The 21,854-nt window shown below is 34.6% G+C and overlaps 1 protein-coding gene across 1 annotated transcript in view; it reads right to left on the bottom strand.

The window, feature by feature from the left end:
- The window catches only part of hyx (cell division cycle 73 hyrax), a 157,580-nt gene that overhangs the window by 1,254 nt on the left and 134,472 nt on the right, over positions 1-21,854 (bottom strand). Inside the window, exons 12-13 of the mRNA XM_090370078.1 lie at positions 12,786-12,877; positions 5,253-5,394 (exon numbers count right to left, since the gene is read on the bottom strand). Coding sequence (XP_090226204.1) covers positions 5,253-5,394; positions 12,786-12,877 — 234 coding nt within the window. The remainder of the gene's footprint in view (positions 1-5,252; positions 5,395-12,785; positions 12,878-21,854) is intronic.

A 21,854-nucleotide genomic window follows, 5' to 3' on the forward strand; every position in this document is an offset into this window, starting at 1 on the left:
TGGTCTTAGCATTAGTAGAGACATATGATGCAAGAAAGCAAGCTTATTCAGCATCAGCCAAAAAAAAAAAAAAAAAAAAAAAAAACCACTTCCACTTCACCCCTTCATTCGTTCGAAATACCTGTCCAGCTGAGCCTTAAATTTATTTAGACTATCAACTCCCACAACAAAGGATGGAAGTCTGTTCCACCAACCAACTACCCGCTGCCTAAAGGAAAATTTCTGCACATCTATCCTACATCTGTCTTTCCTCAATTTGAATTTATGCCCTCTCAGGTGATTATTCTGAGCCAGAGGAAGAATCCCATCAGCATTGAGCATGCTCAAACTATTCAAGGCTTTATACACCTCTATCAGATCACCTCGCCGGAGCCTAGTCTCCAGACACTGTAATTTGCAAAACTTAAGCCTTTCTTCATAAGAGCACCCCTTTGTTCCATTCACTAATCTTGTTGCCCTTCTCTGTACTCGTTCCAGCAGCTCTACATCCTTCTTGAAATGAGGCCTCCAGACCTGTATACAGTACTCAAGGTGTGGCCTGACCATTGCCTTATTCAAGGGAATAATCATCTTATCCCTGCTAGAAAAATTCCTGTATATCATTGACAAGACACCATGAGCTACTCTTGCATCCCGTCTGCACTGCTCAGAGAACTTCATATCTGCCTGCACAATTACCTCTAGGTCCTTTTCATTCTCTACCACTGTCAGTGCAGTACCAGAGTTGATACATTGCTCTGGGGTTGCTGTTTCACATATGTAGTACTTTACATTTGTCAATGTTAAACTTCATTTGCCACCTCTCAGCCCATCTGCTCAACCTTTCCAGATCCTGTTGCAGCAGCATAGCGTCAGTAGTGTCCTTAACAACCCTGCCAACCTTTGTATTGTCTGCAAACTTGGACATTAAGCTTGATATACCATCATCAATATTATTTATAAATATAGAAAACAATAATGGACCCAACACTGAACCCTGAGGGACTCCACTAATAACATTAGTCCACGATGAGCAGTGTCCATTGATTACCACTCTGTCTTCTCCTCCTCAACCACCCCTTTATCCATAGCAGCAATTTGCCTCCAGTTTTTGCAGCAGTCTTCCATGTGCAACAGTATCAAAACCTGCATCCAGTTCTTTTGTGACTGCATCATTGTATCCAATCGAATTGGTCAGACAAGACTTCCCCTTAACAAAACCATGCTGTGTCCGAGCTATAACTGAAGTCTTGTCTAGATGATCCTGCAGTGCTTCTTTAACCAGTGCCTCCATTAATTTTCCTGGAACAGAAGTTAAACTCACGGGTCTATAATTACTTTTTCAGCCTTTGATCCTCCTTTGTGAATTAGGGTCACATTCGCACATCTCCAGTCTGTGGGTACCTCCCCTGAGTCCAAGGAAGGTCTCATAATTATGGCTAAGGGTTTGCTTACTTATTTTGCTGCCTCCTTTAATATAACTGGATAGATTCCATCCACCCCAGGTGCCTTTCTTGTGTTCAACAATTTCTCCTCCACTTTACTCTCAGTTATTACAAGATTATCTAGCTTACTGCCAGAGTTGAATACACCTCTGGCATTCCCCTCGCTGAATAACTCCTCATGTGTGAATGTCGATGCAAAATATTCATAGTTGATGATCCTGCTCAGCTACCTGAGCAGGATCATCAACAGTTGAACCATCAACATCAAGTGGACCAATCTGATTCATCCCATTCCTTCTAAAGTTTACATAAGTAATGAACTCTTTGCATCCCTTGCCAAATATTTCTCATAATCTGCCTTCGCCTGCCTAACCTCCTTTGTAACTTGGTTACAGACCAGCTTATATCTATCATAGGCTTCCATGTCATAAATTAATGGAATTTTCCAAATTCCATTAATTTATATGTATCCCATGCATTTTTCTTCTTTGCCATATGTCTCATTAGTTCATCTGACATCCATTTAGGTCTAAACCTTGAACAATATTTCTTAGTTGGTACGTAAAGCCTATTAGCTTCCAAGATAAGTTCTTTGAATGCTTCCCATTTTGAATTTGCTGTTGGTAACATCATCAGTTGATCCCACTGTATAGAATTTAAATACCGTCTCAGACCATCATAGTCGCCTTTACGAAAGCAATAACCCGTCCCTTTACCCCTGATGGTAGTTACCGCTGAGTAAATCCCACTTCAGTACACTGATCACTGCCACCTAGTGGTTCCTCTATCTGCAGATTCTTAATGCATGAAGAATCACTACTGATAATCAAATCAAGGGTATTGCTGTCCTCCCTCTAGTTGCCTCCCGAACATGCTGATGTAGAAAACAATCATCCAATAAATCCACAAAAGCCTTGCTTGTGTGTGAGTGACCAACCCACAAATTCCAGTCAATATCTGGGAAATTAAAATCCACCATTATAAGACTCTCTGATTTACTGGCCCACTCTATTTCCCTATACAGTTTCTTATTATACTCATCAGAGTCATTAGGCCTATAGCACACTCCTGCTCTCAATTTTAATCTCCCAATGCTTATGTCATACCAAACTGACTCGACACTGCACTGTTCAGCGATGTCGGCTAGCTTCACTTCCTTGGATTTTATGTGTTTCTTAACTAATAGCATAACCCCTCCTCCCTTCCTATCCTTTCTGTAGACATTGTACTCCCCAAATTCCAGTTCTGCATTCCTTATATCTGTGTGACACCACGTCTTCTTCGTTATGCCTCGAAATTACACAGTCAACACTAAAGGTGCTAAAGAAATCAAGATTATAAGCATGGGCTACGAAAAGCAGTGTATCACTGTGATGCTATTTCGACCATCAGTGTATCACTGTGATGCAAATTTCGACCAAAATTACAAAAAGCATTGTATCACTGTGATGCAAATTTCGACCATCAGCGGTGATGCTATGCTATGCTAAGCAAATTTCGACAATCAGCGGTGATGCTATGCATCACCGCTGATTGTCGAAATTTGCCACCATATTTAATTTTAAATTGAAAAACCATACCAAAGAATGAAATTTTTCCGAAAGATGTTATTTTGCGTGCACAAAAAAATGGATGGACGTCGGCAGAGCTTACAGAAGACTAATTAAATGTTGCATGGAATAGATGTCCTGGAAATCTTCGTAACCCACCTAGCATGCTAGTACTTGATGCATTTCGTGGACATTTGTCCGAACAGGTCAAAAATAAAATCATACAAAAACATGGTGACTTGGTTGTGATTCCTGGTGGCATGACTAGCCAACTGTAGCCACTCAACATTTCAGTCAACAAACCATTTAAGGATTACTCGAGAAAGGAATATGAATCCTGGCTGTTGACTAACAACCTTCCACTGACACCTTCCGGAAAAATTAAGAAAGCGTCGGCATCAAAATTGGCAGAATGGGTATCAACAGCTTGGAAGCTAATCCCAGAAAGAATAGTACAGCACTCATTTAAAAGATGTTGCATCACCAATGCTCTCGATGGTTCAGAAGAATCAAACTCTGAATGTGAAGTAGAAGCTGATATTGATTCAGATGCGGATATCTACAGCTCAGAAGATTCAGAAGGAAGTGATTAATAACATACCTACTGATAAATACTATTGTTGTTAGTAAATTGAATTCTATTATAATAAAAATATTTATCAGATATATTTTAGCATTTAATTTTATTTTATTTTATTTATTTTTTTTTTCTTAGAATCAAAGCTTTTTTTCTGTTGGTAGTACTGAAATTAAGGTGAGTCTTACAATCAATGGCATCATAGAATCGAAGAAATACAGTTATCAAAAAAATTTGTTCGTGTTTTTATGAATTTTCTATAAACTTACGGAGTTAATCGATTTGGCAACTTAAAATATTGAAATTGCAGAAAAAATAAATATGAAAAAATTCATTATAACATTATTTATTATGGAACTTTCAACAGAAAATCGATATAGGAAATGTTTTATTATTATTATTGTTTTCATTATATTATATCATTATCAACATAAATAATATCTTCAATGTCAGATGCATCCATCATGCCTTTTCTTTTGTTACAGATCTACCAGAAGGATATAACAAGGGCTGGTCTATGTTTTTCAGTATTGATGATCTACCTGCTTGGAATTTTATAATATTTATTGAATCAAACTCTATATCTTTGTTAAACTTTCATTTGAATTGTATAATTAGTGGTTTCGACCTCTTTAATTTAATCCACTGTATATTGATATTGAGCCAGTTGAGTGATAATCTCATAATTGTTTTCTTTCTGTTAGTGATGGAATCTTCTAATGGTTTTGTGGAAAGAAAATCCTGATGAGTCATCTCAACCACATCAAATTTTTTCCTTCTTACATGGTCTGATGATTTCATCAGCAGGAGAAAAAATGTTTTGATTCTTCTTCGCATGTGATCCAGTGTTATCTTTTGGACGATGTCTTTATTGTTGCAATCCTAATAGAACCCCACATAAATATTTTGCTATTCTCAGCATCCTTGCAAATAGTTGGTGTGGCCACAAACAAGAGTTCCTGAGATGTGTACAAACATTACTTTGACTCATCATCAGATAAATGCCCATCTACATTCCTCCACCCAAACTATCAGTTTCCCCAAACTCTTAAAGCATCCTCAATGATATTGGCAAAAATTCTTACACCAACTCTGTTCAAATGTATTCAGTCTCTATACGATTCCTTCTACCTACAAGTGTGGGCCCCACTGATAAAAATTTTCCCCAAAAGCCTTGGATAGCCCCTCAGATTTTGGGTTAATCACAAGGCTTTCAAAAGTTCTGCACAGACAGAACAGGAGTGACTATTATTCTGTGCACAATTGCTGACACATGAATTTTTAGACATGAAATGCTGAAAAAATTCATAGAATTTTTTCAGCATTTATTTAACAAATCATCAGGTTATGTGCACTTTATATCAATAATAATGTTCATTTATTCCCTTAAAAGCTGACAATCTGTTGGTTACATCATCAATTGTTACATTTTAAGTAGCTATGACAGCCACATTAATAAATAAAATATAACTATGTTACATTTTATTTACTTATGTATATCTGCATAATTTTCAAAACATTAAAAAAACAAAACTTTAATGTTACAAAAACTGCAAAAGACATGAATATCCCAAATCTTCCAGCAGAAACAGAAACACTGACATGTATACATTTTAATTAATTTTAGTAATAGCTCATATAATACTAATTAGTGTGACTAATTACTTCCCAAAAAAGACTAGATTTTAAGCTTTAACTTACCTATCTAGTACTTCCCAAAATTTCAAAAGGTTAGCTCTATCCAAATGTCTTTTTGACTTACTTAACTGAATGACGTGTACATCCCATTTACTGACATTTGTATCCAGTTTCATTTCATCCCATTTCAAGTGGAATGCTTTAACTGAAATAAAAAAAAATAAAAAATAAATAAACTTGGTAGTTCAGCTTCCAAAGTAAGTTTTCCAAGTTATCAATAATTTTAACTAACACAGTTAATATTGAAATTATAGCGTAATTCTTTTTTTTTATTATTATTATTAATTGCATATTACTTCTTTTTTTGATATTTATAAAGAATTTTACATTTTGCTGGGAGGGACAAACTATTAAAGAAGGTGCAAATAAGAAAATAAATACTGATATTAATACTTAATGAATTAAAACAAAAAGTTGGCTTTTTTTTAGTATTGATGGAAAATGCTGTATATATTACATTTCTACAAGCATACATAACTGATAGTAGACTTAAGAAAATCATTAAGATCAAATAAGATTAATTACTTTCCAAAGTTTTTTTTTTTTTTTTTTCTTTTCTTTTACTGGGGATTATGCCACAAAGAAAAACATAGTTCTTATAAATAGCACAGGACATTTTGCATAGTTTTCATATACACAATGGCGTGAAAATATTAAGTTATTTTGGATTAAATATTACAATTGAAAAGCACTACTTTAAAGGTTTTTACATAATGATAGTCTTTTATAAGTTTCTATATATATTTTTTTTTTTAAATCTGAATGATATACTGAAAAATGGTTTGAAAAACAATGAAAACAATATGCAATCAAATTCACTTAAAGCAATTTAGGTAAAAACAAGTGGCTAACATGCCAATTAAGTCAGTTAAAACATCTGCATATAAATTATGCACCTTTACTTTGGTTATAACATCATTTCAAATGCACACCTCTGCTATAAAAGTCAAACTTTCCAGTGAACTGACAAACAATGTAGATTTTAGGTTGTAAAAATCATTCATTCATTGTCCACAGTATTATTTTGAATAGTCATCTACTGTATATATGCATGTCTCAGATGCCATATAAAACTAAGATTGGGCACTAAACATTGCTTGCAATAACATAGGCAGCTCCTTATTATCAGCAAGCAATTTATGATAGGTCATTCATTATGGAAAAAGTAGGCATGTATTGCTATTGGCACAGACTGCTGATTTTGCAAAATTATCATACAGTGCTTAGCCAATAGGTAATGCCAATTTGTTTTGGCAGCATTAAATTCACTTTTGCTCTTCCAGTTCTTTCTTCACCCATACACGGGGCCTCTGTAGCCAGGTGGGCAGGAGCAGCAGTGCGTAGCACACGCTTCTTGATTAGACTGGGGTTCGAGCCCGTGACCACCAAATACACAGGATGCAGAAAGGCCAGGGAATAACCGCCGCATATCTCCGGAGCAATATGGCCTTAGTTGCTAATGCTCCTAAAAACCAAATAACAAACAAACAATCACCCATAAAAAGAAGTTCTTGAGACATAGTATGTTTGACCATCAACTGAACAATAACACTGGTCAACAAAATGAACCCTCCCTCATCAGAAATGTAAATACATCTTTTCTAAACCAATTTCGCACACTGATTTCAAATATGTTCTTGGTTTTTTTTCATAGTGCATGTAGTTCCCATAATATTACTACTGATAATATCCATAAAGTACAAGTTAAATCAGATGATTTCATTACAAAATATGTGACATTGGTTACAATTACATTTTTAAAGTATAACTGTAGGTATGTTCCAGGATCCTGGACATGTGGTAAAAGAGCAGTTCATTTCAAAAATTAATCCACAGATAATCACCATGTAGCATGATAATGAATGCATTTCGGTAATTTACCAGATCATACCAGAAACAATTTATAATCAAATAATTAAATTACATAATATGAAAGGTATATTAATGGTATATTAATAAATATAAAATAATAAATAAATACTAATTATATTCATGTAGGTTGGCTGAATAGGTGAGTGGTAATCAGGCTTATTATGCTCATGTAATCGGTCTCATCTCGAAAATGACACATGCTAGACAAAAACCAAAACCAGATTTGAAATCAGTGCCCAAAGACCTATACAGTTCACTGTTTTTTTTTTTTTTTTTGTTTGTTTTACTGATGAAAAATACTTGACTTATGGTGTTATATGAACCTGCTTCTTGGGAGTCGTGCTAATTTTTCATATTCATTCACTATTAATTTCTTAAATCAACTTCCCCAACTTACCTTCAGTAAGAATAGGATGTCCTTACACAATAACATCTCTCCAAAAATAAAAATAGTCTCATTAATAGAAACACACAATGCTGTTTTGGTCTCATCTCGAAAATGGCTATATTGGCTATATTAAGAATATTGTGATCCTCTCAATGATGCTATAACCAAATTTGACTGTATGTAGCATTAATGAAATGATCCATTATTGTTACTACACTTAGTTTATTATGGTTATATTTTTTATATTTATATCTGGATAAATTCTCTTAATTTTTGGAGATCCCAATATTCAATAAAAATTAAGTTATTTATGGTATTAATGAAATGAATAGTCAGGTAGTAGTTTTAAAAGCCTTTATTTTAGTTTCTCTGAGTTAAATTTTCACCAATGTTCACTTCAAACCATTAAAGTAAAGACTAGTCTAAAATAAAATTCTATACAGTGGGACCATCTGATGATGTTACCAGCAGCAAATGGTAAATGGGAAGCAATCAGGGAAGTAATTGTAGATGCTACTAAAAATGCATTGGATGCATATAAATTATCTGGTGATACAAAAGCCTATGGTAGACATAAAGTCATCTATAATCAAGTTGCAAAAGAGGTTAGGCAAGCTAAGGCAGATTACAAAACATCTCTGGAAAAAAATGCCAAGAAATGCAGCAAAAACTTCACTGATATTAACAGAAGGTAGAAGGAAGAGGTTGAATCACATTGGTCGACTTAACAACAATGGTTTAAGTATTGATGATCCTGCTCAAGTTGCTAACAAATTCAATAGGTATTTTTCATCTGCATTCATACATAAGTCCTTTATTGAGGAGAATTCCAGAAGTTCATCAGAATCTAATAAGGAGCTAAATGATTTTGTGATAACTGAGAGAAAAGTGGTAGAGGAATTGTTGAAGCTCAACAAAAGGTGCCTGGGGTGGATGGGATTTATCCAATTATATTAAGAAAAGCAGCAAAGGAGGTTAGCAAACCTTGGCCATAATTATGAGGGCATCTTTGGATTTAGGAGAGGTGTAAGAGGTGCACTGGAGATGCGTAAAATGCATCCTCAATTCACAAAGAGGGATCAAAAGGTGTCATAAGTAATTGCAGGCTATTCAAGCGAAAATAATGGGGTCTCTGGCTAAGTAAGTAAAATGGAGGATTACCTAGACAGGAATGAACTTATGCTGCAGTCAGAGCATGCATTTGTTAAGGGGCAATCCTGTCTGACCAATCTGATTGGATATTATAATACAGTAACAAAGGAATTGGATGCAAATAATAATTCTGATATTTATACTTTGATTTTAGGAAAGCATTTGATACTGTTGCACAAAAGACTGCTGTAAAAATTGGAGCAGTGTGGCGTTAAAGGTGGATTACTTCTCTTCAATTTTGTGAAGAACAATGCAATGCAATGAATATTTTTATTAACAGGTCCCACATATATCAATCATTTCAATAATAAACGAATAAAAACATGAAATCGCTTTCAACTTTGAAGTTGAACAATAGGGAACTGTGCACTACACTGTTCCACATTTTGGCCCCAGTGTTGAGTCAATGCCTAGTTGACAGGTTGCCAATACGCATTTTTTAGAGGTGATAAAATGAGTCAAAGGAACTGCAAAGCGAGCAGGGCTGATTTGAACAGTGCAGCACCAAACTTGAATGAAAAAGTTATTAATCTATTTTCAACAAATAAAAACCGAAGAATGGATTTTATTTTTAAATAAAATTTTGAGATTATCCAAGTCTGTTAATGGTAAGTGCCCAGTTAATGTTTTGTAGTATTTTTAAGTTGCTTATTATTATTACCATCTATGTCTAATGTCTTATAACCAAGGCAATTTAATGTAAGTTTTAAGTGGCACCTCCATACATCACAGTCACGAGCCACCACTGCATTTCACCTACTTCGGTAGTTTACTACGAACTAAAATGATGCTTGGCACTAACTTGTTCAATTAGTGAATTTTCAGTAGTCTGAGGCTTTCAGCACTAAAACCTTTTTTAGTATAAACATTTTGATAAAATGGAAGTGACATTGCAATTGTTTCATCGATATCCATAACTGGATACGTAGACCATGTTAAAAGTCCTGATGGTTGTGAACATTTCTGAATTACTTAGTGGATTGTTGCTCTGTGTTATTGTAATTGTGACCATTTAAGGTGTGTTGAAACTCCAAAGGAACTCACTCTTCCAACTTGAGTTTAATGAACAGAATGCTAAGCAATTAGAAATCCTTAGTTTAAAAATGTTTCCCACAGGCAGAGTAAAATATTTATAAATTCTGAAATAGTACTTAAAAATCACCTTAAACTTATGCATGTGTATCTTTTCATTTTTATTGGTATAATTAACATTTCATACCCTTAGGTAATTTTCCCTTCTAAGATGTTTTCCCAAATAAGAAGTTCTAAACCTCCAGTCCTTTGGAAAACTTCTTATCCGGGTTCTACAGTATTTTCCTTCATGCTTATTTCCTATTATATCTTCAGATCTGGCCAGGCTGAGCAGTTTCTTCTATTGCTTGCTTGATACCATCAATTCATTTTACTCCTGGTCTCTGCCTCCAGGTCTATTAACTATTCTTTTTGCTTCGCATATCTTTGATTGATTTGTAATATGGTCTTGGCCTGAATCCATCTATTAGTTCCAATTATCTTCCTTAATATTCTTATTTCTGATGATTCTAAATTTTGATCATTTTTTTTTTTTTTTTTTTTTTGTATAATACAAAGATTTTCTGCAAAAACACATTTTGTGACTGTTTTTATTTTATGCATTTTGCTAAATATTTCCCTTTTCAAAGACTAGCATATCACAGGAATGCTGATCCACACAGATATGATGACATTCAGAAGCTCCCTCATTCAATGGTGGAAGATTCCTACTATGAATGGCTCATTACACTTCATCCCACAGATGCTTAATAGAATTGAGATTTAGTGTAAGGTTAGCAAAGGCACTCTCAATCACCAAAAACTATTTCCACACAATCTTTACCCTGTGGCATGGTTCACCATACTGCTAGAAGTACCATTATTAGACAAACTGTGAGAATGAAGGGATGCACCTAGTCAGCAAAAATGCTCACCTGATCAAAGTAGGCTGTGGCATTGAGGTGTTGATACATCAGTACCAGGGAATTTACTGTCCTTGATTCTGGTGCCAAGAAAAGAAAAACTCTCCATGCCATTCCACTTCCACTATTAGTTGTTATACCTAGTATAATAGGTCCACTGATTTGTATTACTGTCCCAATAAACCAGCTTCAGACCAAGCAACCTTTTTCAACTCCTCAAATGCCAATGTTCCTGTGCCCACTGTATCCACAGTTTCTGAATTTTAACTAACAAGAGTGAACTGTACTGCTATATCCTATCCACGACTGGGTCCAAAGCAATGGGCATTCCAAATTCTTTTTCATACCATTGTTGTGTACTGTCATTTGGCTCACTGCAAAAATATTTTTAGCCCCTGTCAGCCTGTCACATCAACAAACTGTTTCAAGAGATAGGACTGCTGTTGGATGGATGTTTTTGGTTTTCTTTGATGTTTACAGTCTCTTAATTGCTGTCAGGATGCATCTTTTAATAATTCTTATTCATAACAGTTTTGCATTAAGATGATCTACCAATATAATTGGTAGATCGCAGCACCAACACTTATTTAGACTGTAGAAACATAGTCTGCAATAATATTTTTATATTATTGAATTTTCTCATTTCAGCTTTATGGATCACAGAATAAAATGCTTCAGTAATACATTTCCATGTCAAAGAATGTCGTTGTTTGTCTAAATCAAATGCTTAAAAATATTATATTTAATTTTTTATACAGGGTCATTGAAAAAGTGTCCATGATTTCACTTTTAATTATCTTCGGAAATAGTTGATCAATTGCTATGATCTTAGCAGCAAACAGTGTGGTAACTGACTAAGTTTTATTTGACACCTCAACAATGACCTTGGCTGCACCATGAGTGTGCACAGAATAACTCTTACGTGCCCCACCTCAGTCAGTGTTAGTAAGATGGCCACTGTACAACAGAAAGCACAGTGTGTGTTGTGGTACGCTGAATTTAAATCTGTAATAACAGTGCAACATCAATACCGACATCAGCATTGACATTGTACCACAGCCCACACTGCGCTTTCTGTTATATGGTGGCCATCTTATTGACAATGACTGAGGCAGAGTGTGTAGGAGTCATTCTGCACACACTCATGGCACAGCCAAGGTCATTGTTGAGGTGTCAAATAAAACTTAGTGAGTTACCACACTGTTTGCTGCTAAGATCACAGCAATCAATCAAATATTTCTGAAGATAATTAAAAGGGAAATCACGGACACCTTTTTTCGATGACCCTGTATATAACTGTTAAACTTTTACATTGCCTTTATGACGACAGAATATCAGCAAGATAGTCTGACAAGGAGGTTAAATATCACAAAATTACCAATTTCTTCATTAGAAGGTAGCAGTGGTGTTGGGACTGCAAATAGTTACAATAACTCAACATGAGCACTATCCAGCTTCGGATATCCTAAGATGATAGCAAAGCAGGTCTTTCTGAAGTTGATAGTTACCATAAGGTCTACAGTTTCAGGGCAAACTCTATACAGGCATTAGTATACCAAAAAGGCCATTTTGATACACTGTAGTAATGCTATGTGTTACCTGAGCAGGACACTTCTGCTGTGCTCTGAATACAAACAAGGCAGTGGCGTCTTGTTTATACTGATACATCTGCTGCAAATTACATACCAAGTTCAAGGTCAGTTTATGTCTCACTGTTGACCCATTCGCTTTCTGAACTGCACTTGCACAAACACAAACATTCATACCATTGACAATTTACTTTATACAGCTTGGTATGGACATGCAACATTGTCTGATGGAGTGAACATTTTCTTGGATGATGGATACGTACTTAACTGTTCTTCTGAAATGGCATCTATAATTCTACCTTTCTTCTAAAAAGAGTTGGAACTCATGCATTACCTGCCTAGCACCTAGTCACAGTTCAACAACTCACCAAAGTAACTTTTTTTTTCCACATTTATTTCTTCTATTTCTGTTGTTTGAAACAACTTTCCTTCAAATATTATGAAAATTAAATCTAAAGAAATTCAGGCCTTATGTTGACAAGGTTCTTCTGGTTTACAACAAATAAACCCATCTGTGGTGTATTGATCAGTAACAACCTGTTTGAGATCACTATAAAAAAAACTCTAAAAAAATAACGATAAATTATTAAAGTGTGCTCACTTTTAGAAAATATTTCTACTGGATTTCCACCCCACGGCCAACCTTTGAACTGCCATGCTGGTCCTTGGACAAATACTGCTACTACTCTGTCCCTACAAGATGTTAAAATAAAATCTTAAGTGAGGACAATATAATAGATAATAAACAAGGCACGTGAAATTAAAGAAAATTAGACTGATTTTTGCTTTGCATAGATTTGAAGAGAAAGAAATTGAAATGAGCATCTAATGTATACACGTTTAAATAAAGAAATAAAATTAAAATTCCTTGTTTAAAAAACTTAAATACAAGCCCTCTGACAGATTCCTAGAACAATGACATTTATCTTATAACAATTTCTGCACAAACGAACAAATATAAATAAATATACAAGGGTGATGCCAGAAATTTTGCAATCGATGTTAAATAATAAAAATAAATAGTACCATTAAAATCAATGTTCTTTATTTACCTTAAATGCCAAGCTGCATAAAAATCCTTGATATAGTTACTGTTGGAGGGTGCAATTTTGTTGACAAGGTGCTTGTTTTTTTTTTGGAGATTAATCATCAAAGTTTACTTGCCACGATTTTCTATGATTTTAAATTGAATCTAACTGCTAAACAATCCAATGAAAGGTTAGTAAATGCTTTAGGGAATCAAATACCATCAATTAAAACAGTTTTTAATTTGTTCAATGAATATGGGAAAACTAATTTTGAGATGATGACCCTTGCTCGTGGAGGCCATCAACAGCCATCACGCCAAAAAAAAATTGAGCTGCTAAGATTTTTACTGAGAGAAGATTGAAGAATTACATATGGGCAGTTAGAGAAAGGTAGGCAAGTGCAGGTGCTGAGTTTCAAGCCATTGTAGAGGAGGATAATTATCCTCATTCAATAAAGAAAGAAAAAGAGGAGAATAATCCTCATTCAATAAAGAAAGAAAGAGGAAATCTCAACAGTCAACACTGCATATTTTCTTCAAAAAAGGGAAGATCCTCAACTGGGGACTTCATCAGAGTAGTAAAATCTCTGCATTACGCCAGTGTCAAAAAAAAGATCACTGCAGGGGCATAATTCAGAGATTTTACTGCTCTGATGAAGTCTGCAGTTGAGGATTCAGTCCCCAGTATGTCAATTTTCAGAGGAGGCCTGGAACATAACTCATTGACTTATATTATATAATTAGGTTTATTTCACGCCAATTTTTTTTTTTTTTTTTTTTTTTTTTGCAACAGTTCCTTCAGGAACAGAACCCCGTCTTAAACCGAGGGCTACCTGCACTTAGTAAAGTCTTGAAATCCAGTTTATACAACAATTTATGATTGTTATATAAACTGGAGCAGTGTGGCATTAGAGGGAAGTTACTATAATAGGGCCCACCCATACGGCAGGTTAGGTTCCAGACCCCTGCCGAAAAGTGGAACATGACCTTTTTTTCGCTTGCGAATTCATATAAAAGCCTAATAACATGTTTAAACTATCATATATTAAGTGAGGAACAGAGCTAGGCCTCAAAAACGATACAAAAATCAAATGAATATACAGTACACACACTACTTACGTTAATATTTTCACCCTTAGCTTATAGTGATTGACAAATGTAAATTTGAAAAAAAATTAATATATTTATTGTAGAGAGGATGAAGAAGATGGCACATTTTCATCATCTAACTCTCATTAACGAATCATTAGTTTTGACAATGGAAACTTGTTTGAAGCTCTTGCAGGGATTTGTGTTGCTGGTGAAGACTGTTCAGGGCTAGCTGTTGATGTTGTAGGCTGCGATGGTACTTTCGTAAAGTAGGAAAACAATTAACTTTGCCTCATTAATTTCCGTCTCCTTTCCCTTAGAATTTCTTTATAGCATGCAATGTCTTGCATTCATTTTAGAACTTCTTTCAATATTTGGATCAATTCTCTCAAAAGCTACCATCCCCATTTCTATACATTTGATAGCTTCTTCCAATTCCTCAGTGGTCATTTCTCTAGGGATAGCAGGAATATTATCAGGATGGGACTCCTCTTCATAAAACATCCTTCTTTGCTCTTCAATCAGAAAAAGATCTTCGTCCGTTAGGGTCTCATCATGAGAGACAAGCAATTCTGCCACATCCTCAGGCTCGACTTCTAATTCCCTTGCCATTTCCACAACATTTGTAGTGACTTCCTTCACTGAATTCTCAAAGCCTTCAAAATCGTCCATAAGTGTAGGAATTAGCTTCTCCAAGTACCTTTCAATGTTGTTTCTTTAACTTCCTCCCATGCATCACTAATGGTTTTTATACCATCCAAAATCATGAAGCCTTTCCAAAATGCTTTTAATTTATTTTGTTTATGCCCAGCTACTGTATCACTGTCTAAAACATTCATAGCCGTAGCAAAAATTCTTCTTCTTAAGTAATATGATTTAAACGCTGCAATGACACCTTGATCCATAAGCTGTAGCAACGAAGTTGTATTTGCAGGTAGAAAAATAACATTTATCACCTTGTACAAACCAATTAGAGCTCTAGGATGGCCAGGGGCATTGTCTGCAAGAAGTAGAATCTTAAAATAAATTTTCTTTTCCTTACAATAAGTCTCAACTGTAGGCTTAAAACAGTCCATAAACCAATTTGAGAAAAGATCTTCAGTCATCCAAGCTTTTGAATTAGATTTATAATAAACAGGGAGGCTAGCTTTTGCATAGTTCTTTAGGGCCCTACGATTTTTTGAGTGATAAATCATCACAGGTTTTAACTTGCAATCACCAGCTGCATTAGCCCCTAACAAAAGAGTTAGCCTGTATTTTGCAGCTTTGAAGCTGGGTATTGACTTCTCTTTAGCAATAAAAGTCCTAGACAGCATCGTCTTCCAATATAGGGCCGTTTCCTCAGTGTTGAAAATCCGCTGCTTAGTATATCCACCCTCTTGACACAAGTAATTATAGACCTGTGAGTTTAACTTCTGTTCCCGGAAAATTAATGGAGGCACTGGTTAAAGAAGCACTGCAGGATCATCTAGACAAGACTTCAGTTATAGCTCGGACACAGCATGGTTTTGTTAAGGGGAAGTCTTGCCTGACCACTTTGATTGGATACTATGATGCAGTCACAAAAGAACTGGATGCAGGGAATAACTTTGATATTATATACTTGGATCTTAGAAAGGCTTTTGATACTGTTGCACATGGAAGACTGCTGCACAAATTGGAGCAGTGTGGCATTGGAGGCAAATTGCTGCTATGGATAAAGGGGTGGTTGAGGGCGAGAAGACAGAGAGTGGTAATCAATGGACACTGCTCATCGTGGACTAATGTTATTAGTGGAGTCCCTCAGGGTTCAGTATTGGGTCCTTTATTGTTCTCTGTATTTATAAATGATATTGATGATGGTATATCAAGCTTAATGTCCAAGTTTGCAGACGATACGAAGGTTGGCAGGGTTGTCAAGGACACTACTGACACTATGCTGCTGCAACAGGATCTGGAAAGGTTGAGCAGATGGGCTGAGAGGTGGCAAATGAAGTTTAACATTGACAAATGTAAAGTACTACATATGGGAAACAGCAACCCCAGAGCAACGTATCAACTCTGTGGTACTACACTGACAGTGGTAGAGAATGAAAGGGACCTGGGGGTGGTTGTGCAGGCAGATATGAAGTTCTCTGAGCAGTGCAGATGGGCTGCAAGAGTAGCTCATGGTGTATTGTCGATGATATATAGGAATTTTTCTAGCAGGGATAAGGAGGTGATTATTCCCTTGTATAAGGCAATGGTCAGGCCACACCTAGAGTACTGTATACAGGCCTGGAGGCCTCATTTCAAGAAGGATGTAGAGCTGCTGGAACGGGTACAGAGGAGAGCAACAAGATTAGTGAATGGAACAAAGGGGTGCTCTTACGAAGAAAGGCTTAAGTTTTGCGAATTACAGTGTCTGGAGACTAGGCACCAGCGAGGTGATCTGATAGAGGTGTACAAAGCCTTGAATGGTTTGAGCATGCTCAATGCTGATGGGATTCTTCCTCTTGCTCAGAATAATCACCTGAGAGGGCATAAATTCAAATTGAGGAAAGACAGATGTAGGATAGATGTGTGGAAATTTGCCTTTAGCCAGCGGGTGGTTGGTAGGTGGAACAGACTTCCGTCCCTTGTCGTGGAAGTTGATAGCCTAAATAAGTTTAAGGCTCAGCTGGACAGGTATTTCAAACGAACAGAAGGGTGAAGTGGAAGTGGTTATTTTTTATTTATTTATTTTACTTTCTTGTTTTTTTTTGGCTGATGCTGCATAAGCTTGCTTTCTTGCATCAAATGCCTCTACTAATGCTAATGCTAATGCTCTTCGATGATCTTAGAAAGCTCACATGAATAACTTTCTGCAAATACTGTATCAGCACTAGCTGCTTCACCTTGCACTTTGATGTTGTGGAGATGGCTTCTTTCCTTAAACCTATTAAACTAGACTCTGCTAGCTTCAAATTTATCCTCAGCAACTTCCTCACCTCTCTCAGCCTTCATAGCATTGAAGAGATGAGATTTAGGGCCTTGTCCTGGATGATGGCTCAGCTTAAAGGCACATTGTGACTAGTTTGATGTCCAATCCATTTCAGTAAAAGTTTTTCTGTCAGCAATAAGGCTATCATGTTTTCTTATAACTTTAGTGTTCACTGGTGTAGCACTTCTAATTTCCTTCAACACTTTCTCCTTAGCGTTCACAATTGTACTAAATGTTTGGCAAGCCAAACCTAGCTTACAGCCTATCTCAGCCATAGACATACCTTGCTCACTTAGTTTAATCATTTCTAAATTGGCATGTAAAGTAAGAGGCTTACGACTCCTTTTTTTATCACTAGTACTACACTCAGATGCCATTGTAATTAGCACAAAAATATTATATATAATACAATATAATAACTTTAAAAAGTTTGAAAGCTTGGAAAATTACCAGAATACAAAGAGATGCAGAGTGCACAAGTGCTGAAAAAAAAAAAAAAGAATCACCAACAATAAAATGGCGTGCGATGCTATTCTCAGACCCTCTGCTGAGCGTGTCATGCGCAAAAATGCCGAATAAGTGGAACAAGCGCCGAACATAACAAACATGGATATAACTGGAAACCACCGTATTAGCGGAACGCCATAAAGCGAGGCGCTACTGTAATATGGATAGAGGGATGGTTATGTGGTAGGAGACAAAGGGAATACACTGCTCTTCATAGACTAATGTGGTGAGCAGAATTCCACAAGGGATGGTGCTGGACCCCCTTACTGTTTTTAATATTTATTATCAACATGACACAGGTATTTCAAGTGTGATGATAATACAAAGTTGTGCACAGTGGCTAATAATAGTTATCAGTATGTATACTACTTCAAGAGAATTTAGATAACTTAAGCATATCAGCTAAGTTAAGACTAACAATCTTTTGATAAATGCAAGGTACTGCTTTAAGTATCAGTAATTCCAGAATAATATACCATTTGGGTTTTCATATTCCACTACTTAAATTTGGGTACTCCAAACTCAAAATGGTGTATGAAAAAGATCTAGGAGTAATTGTACAGTCTAATATATGAAATTCTCTCTGATGCAAAAAAAAAAAAAAAAAAAAAAGCTGCTAGAACAGCAACTGACATACAAGAACTTTGCAGAAGGGACAAAGAGGTGATTATCCCATTATATAAGGAAAACTTGCATGCAGCATTCCACAAGCAGGTTTGGAACCTTGTTTTAGGAAAGATATAGAGCTGAAAAGTCTGCAGAGATAAGCAAAAGATTAGGTGGGGCAAAAAAGAATATTCTTACCAAGAAAGACTGGGGTTTGTACTTTACAGTCTCCGTAAACTAGGCATCTGTGGAGTGAACTAACTGAAGCATATAAGGCTTTAAATGGGCTAGGTCTAAATACCAATAGAATATTTACTCTTTCCGAGATAAAACACACAAAGGGGTATAAATTTAAATTGGAAAAATGGATGCAGAAATTTGTAGTCAGCCAAAGATATTTATTCCACCAGTTGACTACCAACTGGTGGGATAAATTTCCACCTAATGTTGTGAAGGAGGATAGTTGAAAAAATTTTAAAAAGTTTGCACAAATTATTGGAAGGAATGTGCAAATGAAGGTGTTTTCTGACTGTGCTGTACAAGCCTTGCTTCTTTGCATCACACTGCCAATACTAGTATTAATAATTAAAGTATGTATGCAGGGGAAGTTTGGGATTTCTATTTGTCTGATTCTAATGAAATCTAAGATTGCACAGCAATCATTCTAAAAGAATCAAATATAAAATTTCATGAAAATCTACCCATTTGGAGTCAAGTTATAAGGTATTACATGCAGAAAGAGTGATGGACAAACGGACATGGTAAATACAAAAAAGTGCTTTTATACATTTACAAATGCATTTAAAAAAAAGCTATAAATATTTGGAAGTTGAAAAAACATAAAACTGGAGATTAAAAAATATATTAATTATTTTTTTTACCAGACACTATATAAGCATTGCTTTCATCCACTGCACTGCCATTTTAATACTAAAAATTAATGCATTATAAAATATTTTATTTATATAACATATAAATGGTCAAATCCCTCAAATAATAACAAATTTTACTTAAGACAAAAGATTAGGTGGGGCACAAAAGAATATTTTTACCAAGAAAGATTGAGGTTTGTAATTTATAGCCACTGTAAACTAGGCATCTGTGGGGTGAACTAACTGAAATATATAAGGCATTCTAGCGAACAAGATATTTCAATCTCTTTAATTAGATTCTCATTTGCAGTTTACATTAAAAAAAGTTTAAAAAAAAAATTACAGAAATAGTAGAATTAAGAAAAATGAAATGGAAATTAAATTTGAAAAGGGTGGTCAAGAATGATGACTAACGGCATTCAAGAAGGCTGAGACAATCATTAACACCATGATCTGCATTTCTGATAAAAAATAAAAAGATAAAAAAAAAAAAGCTTTTAAAACTAATAAATTAAGTCATATGATTAAATGGTGTGTAACCAAATACCAGTTTGTAACTGACCACAGAGAATTCAATTTTTCTGAGGTCTCTACAGCTTCTGTTTCCAACTTGGCATGTGCTGTATGTTAATTTGTGTGTAGGGTAGGTCTGCTCTACTCTTAGTTCATATACACTAATAATTTTTTCTTCTCAATGTATGATAATTTTCTTCTATACCCTCCCTCAAACTTGATCATAATGACTTCTTCCATATATTTGAACATAATTCTGTACATATTTCTTGATACAACCTTAAGATAAACCAGAGCACTGTTAAAAGTAAACTACAGATGATTATCTCAATGTTCCATCCATTATCAATGAATGAAGAATGAAAAAGCAAAGGATGGGGTAAACTTAATTTTTGCTGTATTCTGCTAGAATATATTACTGAATATTTTGTAAATTAAAAGTGACAAATTTATTTCTTATTACATCATTAAATGTTGTCTGAAAGACACATGGGAATAGAAAATTCAAAATTAGTGATTTATTACTTATAATGAACTTAAGTAATAATAAATTTAGAGTAAATTTAAAACTTAAATTAAAACGGAGCATAATTCAATTACACTTTAGTGATTGACAACCTCACTCTATTTTGATTATGGAATTTCAGACCCAAACTTCAGGTGTTCATTCTCTCTAAGTCTAAAGAAGAAAAACACTTTGATTTTATTACTATGTTATATGGTAGGAAATTTTGTAAAGATTCAATTGTATAACGAAAAGCAATTCCTTTTCATTGTACAACTGAACTCTAAGCCTTAATGTTATTTATAGAAATTGTTATATGGAGAGGTTCAGTATTTGTGTCGATATGTTGTATATTGTCACTCAGTTAATTTTCTAGCCACATTACTTTTTGTCACCTTGAATTATTTAACCAGTCAGTTAGCTAAGATTGAAAGTAAATTTTACAGAGCTTTTGTCTGAAAGGCTTTTGTTGAAAAATTCCTTTCAAATTTTTAAATTTTTCAGTAATGAATTTTCTATTTTTAACTAAAAACTTTCAATTATCAAATTAATTAAATTCATTTGTATTTTAACAACTGAAACTTTAAATCATTCAAATACACTGTGTTATAAATGATTCAGCCAGCAAGTTGTTAATTACTGGAATAAGTTGACTCCATGGGTGGTTGAGGGTAACAAGGGAAATTCAAGGTCAGATGGTTTGATACTGAAGCAAGGACAGAGTCAAATAGGTAGTTTATTTTATTTTATTATTTATTTTTGATTAATTATTTTTTAAGCTGGTGCAGCAAAAGTCCAGGGCCACATGGTTAATACTAACCTTTTCAAATTAAGATTAAAATTACAATAACCAGCTTTTAATTGTAGTAATTTAATCTTAATTAGTAAAGAGTTTAAACAGTTCAAATATAACTGTCCAATTGAATTAATTAACAAATTTAATAACTGGTAGTCAAAAAGAAGAAAATTTGTTATTTAAAAAGTAAATTTTCAAAACGAATTTTAAAAAATAAAACCTCTCAACAAAAGCTCTATAAAAATTTATCATATATCAACTAAGTGAGCAGTTAAAAAGTTCAGAACAACAGGAGGGACATGATTAATTGGAAGAAAGTCATTACATGATTATTCATGTTATGAGAAGGAACTAAATAAGTGACACTAATCTACCATGTGACAGATTCTGTTTTATTGAAAATGTAGCAATTTAATTGAATACACTTTAATATAAATGCTTAAATAGTTTGGCAAAATTTCGAGAAGTCACCATTTCTTCTTATCAAGCAAGTGGGTTAAAATAATACCCCAAAGTTAGAAATAAATTACTTGAATATAAATGCATTGATATTACACATTGATATAATGATATTACAAAAAATATGATTAATATGACTAAGTTATTAATTTTATTTTTCCTGGGGAAGGGAGTGAAAGGAGATAACCAAAATTATAACACAACCTATCTTGTAAGACTCTGAACGGATGAGAAACTGCAGTAAAAATTATATAAGAGTTCACCTGTTTTGGAGGAATAAATAAATTTATTTTAAAAAAAGACACAAAATAACAACTTATATTGACAAAGAGTTCAGCTAATAACATTGTTGATC

Source organism: Mastigoproctus giganteus, chromosome 3 (assembly GCF_048544385.1).
Source record: "Mastigoproctus giganteus isolate SK-2022 chromosome 3, ASM4854438v1, whole genome shotgun sequence".
NCBI lineage: Eukaryota > Metazoa > Arthropoda > Arachnida > Uropygi > Thelyphonidae > Mastigoproctus > Mastigoproctus giganteus.